Consider the following 11,703-nt stretch of genomic DNA (forward strand, 5'->3'; position numbering starts at 1 on the left):
ATGTAACCACCTGATGAAAGAAAGAGGGATGAACTCTTATTATTTAGACACTGCACTAATTCAGCAAATGCTTCTGCATTCTTTGTTGCGTCTTCTTCAAGTGCTTGTTCGTCGTTGTAGTTTATCGCTGGCTCTTCCAGGATAACTTCACTGAGGCCGCGCAGTTCCATGTGCGCCAAAAACCTCGTCTCCCTTAAGTCAAAGTTTTTCTCGTCACGTCGAATAACAACTTAAAGCACCGTTGGCCTCCTTGACTGGGCCCAGAACCTGTTGCGTGAGACATTATGTTCAGCAGAAGTCTCCACGTTTGCAGTCAGTGAGAAGTAGCTTGTAAGTATGCTAACGGACAGAAGAAACACACGACCACACCGCTCAGAGTTTGGCCTGGAGTACGGGCCGTTCATGATGTCATACACATGAACTGAAACATGACTTTGTTATTATACAACTATGCTCAACACATACAGCAGCCGCTCCCCCGTAAATTACTGAGCATTCGAGCACTTCCTGTTCCCTTGTATGGAAGCAGGGACAAACTGGGACTGAAAAACGGCCCTGGACTCTGACCCAAGGCTAGGCAAGTTTATTTATATAGCACCTTTCAGCACAAGGCCATTCAAGGTGCTTTTGGGTTGACCCAGCCCAACCCACAACCATGACGACTCGCACGATTGGCTGGTTTCAAATGTATTATAACCCCTGTCAATAACACCCAATTCTTCTGCCAGAATCAGCCATAGTGAATAAACCAGTCTATATTGATCCATGACTGAATGTGGGGGTTTCTCACAGTATTTGTTGCCTGAAGCTGCTTTATAGTGTGAAAGACTCCTTCACTTCAAAGTCAGAAACGATGATGAACCTGCAGCCTCTGAGAAGTGTCACAGCCAGCCGATGTTAACCTTCATCAGACCTGCTGAACCCACAGCTGCTGCTGCTGCAGTCCAAACCTCTACACATCAGATGTTCGGTTATTACTTCATATTCTGCTTTTATGATGGAGGAGACGTCAGGACATCAAGGCGCAATTTGCTTTTATTAGCCCCGCCCTCCAGAAAGTCGGCCATTTTGAAAGATGTGCGTTTTTCATGCATTTTAAGGACATTTCCGCAAACTTCTCATATCCAATGTGATGCTAAATTGCGAAGGAATAGTTGATCGCTCAAACGATGAGCTCGTAAGCAAACGGAGAATTTTCCATTTTTGATGATTTATGTCACAAATTACTCCAAATTACTCCAAACTACTCACATATAGTTTTTCTGATATTCACGAAACGCTGTATACAAATTTCTCTTATGATTGCGGACATATTTCAAATTTGCTTTTATTAGCCCCGCCCCCCAGGAAGTTGGCCATATTCAACAATGTGCGTTTTTCATGCATTTTAAGCACATTTTTGCAAACTCCTCCTAGGGGAATGATCGGAAAAATTCCAATCCAGGAAAAATTCAGCCCATATCCAATGTTATGCTAAATTCCGAAGACATTTTTTGAAATCTCAATCGTGGAGGTCGTAAGCAAACAGCGAATACACCATTTTTGACGATTTACATGCCACAAATTACTCCAAATTACTCCAAACTACTCACATATAGTTTTTCTGATATTCACGAAACGCTGTATACAAATTTCTCTTATGATTGCGGACATATTTCAAATTTGCTTTTATTAGCCCCGCCCCCCAGGAAGTTGGCCATATTCAACAATGTGCGTTTTTCGTGCATTTTAAGCACATTTTTGCAATCTGCTCCTAGGGAAATGTTCGGAAAAATTCCAATCCAGGCCAAGTTAAGTGCATATCCAAGGTCATGCTACATTGAGAAGGAATAGTCCTTCGCTTAAATGGGGAGCTCGTAGGCTAACGGAGAATGTACCATTTTTGACCATTTCTATGTCAGATAACCTACTGACACCTGGCTGTCTGCCTGCCACATCAACTCTCACACGCACGCACGCGTGCGCATGCACGCACGCACACACACACACACACACACACACACACACACACACACACACACACACACACACACACACACACACACACACACACACACACACACACACACACACACACACACACACACACACAAAACCACACCTACAGATTGTACAACAAACACAAACAGCTCCAAAAGCATATACTAAATATCCAACCCAGTCTCACAAAAAAACGTGTAATAACTACGTTAGTCCACAATGTAGGACGTAGTATTTCTACAAAAACACCTCTGAAATTGTAAGATCCCTACGTTTTTTTTCACCATTCATTCCAATGGCTGGCGTCTATGTCACGTGATCTTCACATTTCTCCCTGCAGAAAAAAAAAACGTAAAGTTAGTTTGGCCATTAAAATGCGTTTTGATGTCATTTGATGCGAGAAATATGAGTTGTTATTTCAGATGATGTGTGCAGTGGATGCACATGATCTTTAGTTTGCTAGTTATTATGAAGATTACTTCAGGAAATTGTGTCTATACAACGTTTTCATTGTTACCAAGGTGGTTGCTAGGGACGCTGCTATCGATATTATTTCTGTTATGTTGTGTAACTGTTTAATGGTGTTATCTTTATTGCTACCCCCTTCCCCCGTCAATGTATAGTGTAGGTCCACAGCGCAAACGTAGTATCAGACCCTCTATCCTCTATTGTTCAAAAGCAGTTTGGAATCAAGAAGCGCACGCTGCAGCGTGATGACATCAGATTTTAAATTGGAAACGGCCATATCCAGAGAAGGAGCACATGAGTATACAATAGTTTCATCAGCATACATGTGATGATGAAAAGTAGGACTTTTTGTCCAGTTGTCCAAAAATAGAAAGTAGTTAAATAACAAAAACGAAGTCGTACTCCAAAACAAAACTCACTTGACAAAAGGTATATTTCTCAAAGCAAAGCTCCAGGAGTCAAACGGCGCAGGTTCTCACGACATGAAACATAACGAACTGACATGGGACAAAGAAACACACGGGCTACAGTATGTACAGGTGAGGGGGATGGGCACAGGTGGGAACCATCAGGGCAGGGCCAAGCAATCTCAAGGGCGGGAAGCACACAAAGGCAGGAACTGTGGGATCTGGAATGAGAGGGAAGGATTCCTTTCAAACTAAAAACAGGAAATGACAAGATCAAAACACAAGACCAGAGTAAAACATAACTAAACATATCTGCCGAGTCACAACAACTCGTTTGATGGATAGTGAATGTTAGCCTTTAAGGATATGTTTTACAAACTGAATCAGTAATTAAATTGTGGAAAGGTCAAAATACTAAGGGCTTATATCAAAGGTTGACCAATGTTTTAATATTTTGGATATCTTTAAATGTGCTTTTAAAAGTTTTAGGGTATTAAAATAAATGAAAACGTGAAAGTTGATTTCAATTTCAACAATAAAGAGGAATAAACTGTGATGTTCTGTAACATTGACATATTCATCCACTTTTTGCCTTTTCTACTCAACCATTTGTTTAAATGTTCAGCTCAGCTTCCTCTCTTTTCTCTGCAGCCATGGGAGGACAGAGCAGCTCTCCACCGTCTCCACGTAAGACTGTTTTTAAATGATGGACTAAATTACAAGAGTTACACCATTGTTTGGTCTTTTCTGATCGTGTATTTTCCTTGTCAGTTCTCAGTAAACCATGGAGGGAAATCAACTGGAAGTAAGTGCGCCTGCATCCTGAAAGCAAACTTAATAACTCAGCAGTTTTAGTAATTCATCCACAACACCACCATTTTCATCGATGTGCAATTTCCCTAACTTGTGATCTGAAGTTAGGAAGGTATGCTCTTGAATCACTTGTTTTCCTAAAATCTAATGTATATCAAGTGAAAGGTCATCATCAAAATAAAAACGTTATTAACTGTAAAATGTAGGTACAGTAGGTAGTGTTAGAGATTTGTAGGGACAACTGGTCCGCATTCCAAATCTCCGCGCGTCCCTAACAAGCTGGTTATCATACAGGAAGGAGTCCAGAACATACAAGTATCCGTTAAAACAATAATCTATTTTAATGGTAATATAACAATGCAATACAATCAATACATTACCATACAAAGCCATATCATATCATATGCGTAATGTCAGGAGTATGCCTCCTCCTGGCCCTTGTTCACGGGCCGCCACGACCTTCCGGTCCGGCGGCGCCAGAAGAGAGAGGCAGAACAAAAAGCTGAATAGGCTTTCATACCAATAGATACAGGAAGGGGTGGAGTTTACTCAACCTCCACACACACACCCCCCCCACATTCCAGAGACCTCAGATGTGTCTTAAAGTATATTTCTTTGCTTCCAAAGATAACACAAATATTTCACCTCTCATATCTCCAACTTCTGGTAGTAAACCCACACATATACTATTCAAGAGATGTAGACTTCCCTGAAACTTGACATGCTAGCGATCTTCCCCCCACCTAGCACCATGTCCTGCCTACACCTCCCCCACAGAGCAATAAAACCCTGTTTACTGCAACTAGCCCTTTGTTCATAGCCATTTTAGTCCTCACCTTTATGAAAGGACAAAACAGAGAAATCAATATAAAACACAAACACAAGTATTGTTTGAACAGTATTCACTTAACTGCTACTATTGATAATTACCAGAGAAACTCAAAGGACCTCTTTTAATATCTGGAAATTGCAACAAGACTTTCTGCCATCTCAAATGTAACACACTTCTTAAATATCAGATGCTGCAGTAGACAGAAAGGTTGTTATTAATAAACAAGGCACTACACACATAGCCTTGCTGCTTTCAGCCATTATGCTTCATCTGAGAGAAGCAGAACATATAAAAAAATGTTTTATCATAAACTAAAATACCGGCTTAACCTTTGTGTATATCAACATTTGATCAATATGACTTTTTTAATTCTATTTTACGACATCATTTTTAACTATTTTAGACATCGACATTTTGTGACTTTGACTTGTTTGAAAGTTCTGTTTAAACAAAGTTTGATTGATAACATTGAAAATGAAACTTTACTTAGATAAAAGCAGTAACATCCTTTACATTTCCTGCCACAGTTTGAGTCTAACGTGTCCCTCCCCGATCAGTGATAAGCAACGCACTCTGCAGCATGTGAAAGCCATCCGGCCGAAGACTGACGGCCAGGTGATCCGGATTCTTCTTCACGGTCTGGTTGGAGCTGGAAAATCCAGTTTCATCAACTCTGTGGACAGTGTCTTACAAGGAAGGATGTGCTCACTGGCTTTGGTGGCCAACTCCTCTAGTGGCTGTTGCACCAAAAAGGTACGTTCAAAGATGTATACACTTTAAAGCGGCAACAGACAACCCTTTAAAGCTCTCCTGTTATGCTATGTTTGAACAATATATCATAGGGCCAAATCTAAAAACATGTCTCTGAAGTGTTTTGCTCAAAATACCAAAGAGATCTCCCATTCTAGTCTCATCCCCCTCTATTTCAGCCCTGTTGCTAAAGGGCTGATTCTGGCCCTTTAAATGTAACCGAGCTGCTGCTGGCCACGCCCCTTTGTGGCATCGGCATGCAAGCAGTGAGCTCTGTGAAGAGAAGGCTGTCAACCCAACGCAGTATCACGGCCAGACGAGTATAAGTCACGCAGTGGTTCTCAAAGTGAGGGGCGCAAAGGCGCGAGAGACCAGGAAGAACAATGGTTATAAAAAAAAAAAAAAGATTTAAAAAAAAAAAATCATAATTTGAAAAATTATTGATTCAAAAATAATATGATGCAGTACTATTACGTCTGGGTCTCTGTGTGTCATTTAAGCTCGGCTCTGAGAGAGAGAGAGAGAGAGAGAGAGAGAGAGAGAGAGAGAGAGAGAGAGAGAGAGAGAGAGAGAGAGAGAGAGAGAGAGAGAGAGAGAGAGAGAGAGAGAGAGCGAGAGAGAGAGAGAGAGAGAGAGAGAGAGAGAGAGAGAGAGAGAGAGAGAGAGAGAGAGAGATGATGTTAGCTCCTGGTGCTAGCGAGCTACGCTAACGAATATAAGGAATTTTTTCAACAACAAAGTGGAGGAGAGTCCTCTCCTCTCAGACTGAGAGGCTCAGTGGCTCAAGGACAAGTGTGTGTGGGGATTGTTGCAGTAGAACATTCCTCTGTAGCGCTGGTACCTTAATGGGAAACCCTAAATGTTTGAGCACCCTCTATGAAACGTCAAGCTACCCCACAGCACCCCCAAAAGAAATCTCTGGCGCCGCCACTGAGCCTGACTTGTGTTGGGGGGGCCCGACTTTTTTGTTTCTCCAAAGGGGGGGCCTGACAGAAAAAGTTTAAGAACCACTGAGCTACAGGAATGGGCAACCAGAAAGGAAATTGAAAAACAAAGGACATTAAAATACATAATTTTTTCTCCATGTGTGGTTCACAGTACGTAACTCACAAGTTCAGTAATGGAAACCAGGACACCTTCTACCCTTTTGTCATCAATGATAATATGGGCCTGAGAAACAACTGCAGCCGAAGCAACAGAAACAACCATGTGAGGGATATCGAACAGGCGTTGAAGGGACATGTGTCTGAAGGATACACGGTAGGTACAGCGTCTGTAAAAGTCTGATATAAGGAGGTAAATGGTTCTCTGAATCTGTTTTTGGTTGTTAGCCTGAAATAAGGTCTGTGGTTAACACAAGCTGACGAGATTTTAGCGTTTTGTTCTAAGACATAAAATACATCAGTAAATACCCCACTGGTGATTAAAAAAGGGGAAGTCATGTGACCGTGCTGTAGTTCCTTTATAGCCCAACATTAGCCACCTTTAGCTTAGCGGTGGTGACGTGAAGTCATGTGACCGTGCTGTACTTCCTTTATAGCCCAACATTAGCCACCTTTAGCTTAGCGGTGGTGACGTGAAGTCATGTGACCGTGCTGTACTTCCTTTATAGCCCAACATTAGCCACCTTTAGCTTAGCGGTGGTGACGTGAAGTCATGAGACCGTGCTGTAGTTCCTTTATAGCCCAACATTAGCCACCTTTAGCTTAGCGGTGGTGACGTGAAGTCATGTGACCGTGCTGTAGTTCCTTTATAGCCCAACATTAGCCACCTTTAGCTTAGCGGTGGTGACGTGAAGTCATGAGACCGTGCTGTAGTTCCTTTATAGCCCAACATTAGCCACCTTTAGCTTAGCGGTGGTGACGTGAAGTCATGTGACCGTGCTGTAGTTCCTTTATAGCCCAACATTAGCCTCCTTTTGCTTAGCGGTGGTGACGTGAAGTCATGTGACCGTGCTGTAGTTCTTTTATAGCCCAACATTAGCCTCCTTTAGCTTAGCGGTGGTGACGTGAAGTCATGTGACCGTGCTGTACTTCCTTTATAGCCCAACATTAGCCTCCTTTTGCTTAGCGGTGGTGACGTGAAGTCATGTGACCGTGCTGTAGTTCCTTTATAGCCCAACATTAGCCTCCTTTTGCTTAGCGGTGGTGACGTGAAGTCATGTGACCGTGCTGTACTTCCGTTATAGCTCAACATTAGCCTCCTTTTGCTTAGCGGTGGTGACGTGAAGTCATGTGACCGTGCTGTAGTTCTTTTATAGCCCAACATTAGCCACCTTTAGCTTAGCGGTGGTGACGTGAAGTCATGTGACCGTGCTGTACTTCCGTTATAGCTCAACATTAGCCTCCTTTTGCTTAGCGGTGGTGACGTGAAGTCATGTGACCGTGCTGTAGTTCCTTTATAGCCCAACATTAGCCACCTTTAGCTTAGCGGTGGTGACGTGAAGTCATGTGACCGTGCTGTACTTCCTTTATAGCCCAACATTAGCCACCTTTAGCTTAGCGGTGGTGACGTGAAGTCATGTGACCGTGCTGTAGTTCCTTTATAGCCCAACATTAGCCTCCTTTTGCTTAGCGGTGGTGACGTGAAGTCATGTGACCGTGCTGTAGTTCTTTTATAGCCCAACATTAGCCTCCTTTAGCTTAGCGGTGGTGACGTGAAGTCATGTGACCGTGCTGTACTTCCTTTATAGCCCAACATTAGCCTCCTTTTGCTTAGCGGTGGTGACGTGAAGTCATGTGACCGTGCTGTAGTTCCTTTATAGCCCAACATTAGCCTCCTTTTGCTTAGCGGTGGTGACGTGAAGTCATGTGACCGTGCTGTACTTCCGTTATAGCTCAACATTAGCCTCCTTTTGCTTAGCGGTGGTGACGTGAAGTCATGTGACCGTGCTGTAGTTCTTTTATAGCCCAACATTAGCCTCCTTTAGCTTAGCGGTGGTGACGTGAAGTCATGTGACCGTGCTGTACTTCCTTTATAGCCCAACATTAGCCTCCTTTAGCTTAGCGGTGGAGACGTGAAGTCATGTGACCGTGCTGTAGTTCCTTTATAGCCCAACATTAGCCTCCTTTAGCTTAGCGGTGGTGTCGTGAAGTCATGTGACCGTGCTGTACTTCCTTTATAGCCTAACATTAGCCACCTTTAGCTTAGCGGTGGTGACGTGAAGTCATGTGACCGTGCTGTAGGCTACTTCCTTTATAGCCTAACATTAGCCACCTTTAGCTTAGCGGTGGTGACGTGAAGTCATGTGACCGTGCTGTAGTTCCTTTATAGCCCAACATTAGCCGCCTTTAGCTTAGCGGTGGTGAAGTCATGTGACCGTGCTGTAGTTCCTTTATAGCCCAACATTAGCCTCCTTTAGCTTAGCGGTGGTGACGTGAAGTCATGTGACCGTGCTGTAGTTCCTTTATAGCCCAACATTAGCCTCCTTTAGCTTAGCGGTGGTGACGTGAAGTCATGTGACCGTGCTGTAGTTCCTTTATAGCCCAACATTAGCCGCCTTTAGCTTAGCGGTGGTGAAGTCATGTGACCGTGCTGTAGTTCCTTTATAGCCCAACATTAGCCTCCTTTAGCTTAGCGGTGGTGACGTGAAGTCATGTGACCGTGCTGTAGTTCCTTTATAGCCCAACATTAGCCTCCTTTAGCTTAGCGGTGGTGACGTGAAGTCATGTGACCGTGCTGTAGTTCCTTTATAGCCCAACATTAGCCTCCTTTAGCTTAGCGGTGGTAACGTGAAGTCATGTGACCGTGCTATAATTCCTTTATAGCCCAACATTAGCCTCCTTTAGCTTAGCGGTGGTGACGTGAAGTCATGTGACCGTGCTGTAGGCTACTTCCTTTATAGCCTAACATTAGCCACCTTTAGCTTAGCGGTGGTGACGTGAAGTCATGTGACCGTGCTGTAGGCTACTTCCTTTATAGCCTAACATTAGCCACCTTTAGCTTAGCGGTGGTGACGTGAAGTCATGTGACCGTGCTGTAGGCTACTTCCTTTATAGCCTAACATTAGCCACCTTTAGCTTAGCGGTGGTGACGTGAAGTCATGTGACCGTGCTGTAGTTCCTTTATAGCCCAACATTAGCCGCCTTTAGCTTAGCGGTGGTGAAGTCATGTGACCGTGCTGTAGTTCCTTTATAGCCCAACATTAGCCTCCTTTAGCTTAGCGGTGGTGACGTGAAGTCATGTGACCGTGCTGTAGTTCCTTTATAGCCCAACATTAGCTTTTACTTCAGAAATCTTAAAGTGGTGTTAATATGTGGAGATTATCCTGCTGAACTAAACGTGTAAACACCATAAACATTTGTTTGACATATAGATTATTTTCTGCAATAATCCAAAATCACAAGGAGAAATCCCATTGGAGCAGGGAGATGCTGCCTTCAGGGACCAACACAGAAATCCCACATCCCTGCAGGATTTTATTAATCTTAGTTACTTTCATCCTTTAACTTAAATTCACTTTGATTTTCAGTTCAATCCTGAACGCAGGATATCGATGAATGGTCCATTCTTGAACCTAAACCCAAGTGCCAACGACAAAGTGCAGGTCCTGGTTTTTGTTATTGACGCCAACACGTTCTCTCAGATGAATGAGAAAGCTGTGGAGACGTTACAGGACATCAGAGATGAGGCCAGTGAACTGGGTGAGAGCTGAAATCATGTTTATTATCGTTCACTTTATTCTCACATTCACAGAAAACGGCATGTTTGATAAACGGCAGCTTTAACGGCGTCATGGTAACGCTTTCCATCCCACCACAGATATTCCTCAAGTGGCCCTTCTCACCAAAATCGATGAGGTCTGTCCTGAGATTCAACAAGATGTAAAGAATATCTACAAGAGCAAGATACTGAAGGAAAAGGTATATTAGTATTTATATAATATTAGGTTTAAACATAGATTGTGTGGTCAGTGTTTCTTGCGTCTCATCATCATGAGCACAAATGAAACAGTGTTTTTTAGTCCTCACATGCTTCCAGATATAAAGGTGTCCGACACAAACGGATCCCCAGTGAGGGATTTAGCTTCAGATCTAAAGCTGTAAGATCTACAGGTGAATTCACCTCAGGGCCGAGTCGAACGTGTTTTGCTGGCAGAGAGGAGCTAGCATACAGCATTTCATCCTTACTTTATGTTTCTATGGAAACAATATCTTAACAACAAATGGCGCTTGCTGTTGTCAAACATTAGCTATCAATCTAACAAGCTGTACGGCGAAAGCTAGTTATCTCCTTGACAAGCTAGCTAACGTTTGCTATCTCTTTAACTAGTCAGCTAGCTTACGTAGCTACTTATCCAACAAGCTAACTATCCAATGTAAGCTACGAATGTAAATATAACTTTTTTCGGTAAAGTAAAGGCAAATTGTTAACTGAAATAGTGAGTTTCATTTAAAAGCTTAAAACATTTAATTTGGCAAGTATTGAATATTGCATCAAACCCTTATATGTTTTTTGAGCTGTTGTGATATTACAAAGTCCTTGAAGAACCTATTGGTCCATTTAAACACGGCAACAGAATATAAAAGGTGGCGTGAAAACATGGTCAGTATTTGATTTCTCCACCTGAGTTTCTTTTGGTTTCTAATCATAGATGAAGGAAGTCAGCGCACGTGTGGGTCTCCCAGAGAACTGCATCCTTCCTTCCTCTGATCCTGAGCGCACTGAAACACATCCTCCAGCTAGGAAACGACCACCTCAACACGTGCACGTGATGCTACACACAGCGCACGTTATAACCGTTAGACATGTTTGGGGTTTGTCAGATTCCCAACGAATATTTCTGATTCAGATTATTACCTTAAATACAAAGCAAAGTGTAATTTTAGCATAAATGTAACCAAAGTATCATTAAAGTAATATTCCTAGTTCATAAGATACGTATTTACTCTGTTGTTTGTTTGTATACTCTTGGATTAATAAAGTATTCTGGTTCTGAATATTCACTAACAAAAGCAAAACACAAGCTCATTTAAAAACTCTCACTCTAAATATGAACATCCATCAGCTGCTGTTCCGCCGCAGCTCCAGCAGAGGGCGCCAGGCTCTGTATTATAGTATTATATCTACACTTTAAAAGATATCAATAATTATAAACCCCTGGAATAAAACCTTCAATAATCAATGTTCTATATGAGCATTAAACTGTACAGCATATCTCTGCTGTTACTTTGTTCTTATATGTATGTTTTGTTTCATTTGGTTTGTTTCATTTCTCTTTCTTTATGACCCGACAGAACGAAGCTGGTTTCCAGAAGAAGAACAACACGTTTAGTTCAGCAGAGGATCCCCGTGCTTTAATTACGGACACAATCGGAAAATAAAACACGATACTTCACACGTGACTTATTTGTCTTTTATCACACACACACACACACACACACACACACACACACACACACACACACACACACACACACACACACACACACACACACACACACACACACACAC

The 11,703-nt window shown here is 42.6% G+C and overlaps 1 protein-coding gene across 3 annotated transcripts in view; it reads left to right on the forward strand.

The window, feature by feature from the left end:
* The window catches only part of LOC117444068 (interferon-induced protein 44-like), a 43,680-nt gene extending 32,104 nt beyond the window's left edge, over positions 1–11,576 (forward strand). For 2 of the 3 annotated variants that reach the window (XM_034079783.1, XM_034079784.2), the window contains 7 exons: positions 3,507–3,542; positions 3,627–3,660; positions 5,058–5,253; positions 6,349–6,510; positions 9,722–9,893; positions 10,012–10,112; positions 10,844–11,510. In XM_034079783.1, coding sequence (XP_033935674.1) covers positions 3,509–3,542; positions 3,627–3,660; positions 5,058–5,253; positions 6,349–6,510; positions 9,722–9,893; positions 10,012–10,112; positions 10,844–11,083 — 939 coding nt within the window. In that variant the 5' untranslated portion in view covers positions 3,507–3,508 and the 3' untranslated portion in view covers positions 11,084–11,510. Of the gene's footprint in view, positions 1–3,506; positions 3,543–3,626; positions 3,661–5,057; positions 5,254–6,348; positions 6,511–9,721; positions 9,894–10,011; positions 10,113–10,843 lie in introns of all 3 variants that reach the window. The other variant, XM_034079785.2, reaches the window with a different exon arrangement.
* The last annotated feature ends 127 nt before the right edge of the window (positions 11,577–11,703 follow it).

The sequence above is a fragment of the Pseudochaenichthys georgianus genome, unplaced genomic scaffold (genome assembly GCF_902827115.2).
Source record: "Pseudochaenichthys georgianus unplaced genomic scaffold, fPseGeo1.2 scaffold_721_arrow_ctg1, whole genome shotgun sequence".
Taxonomy (NCBI): Eukaryota; Metazoa; Chordata; class Actinopteri; order Perciformes; family Channichthyidae; genus Pseudochaenichthys; species Pseudochaenichthys georgianus.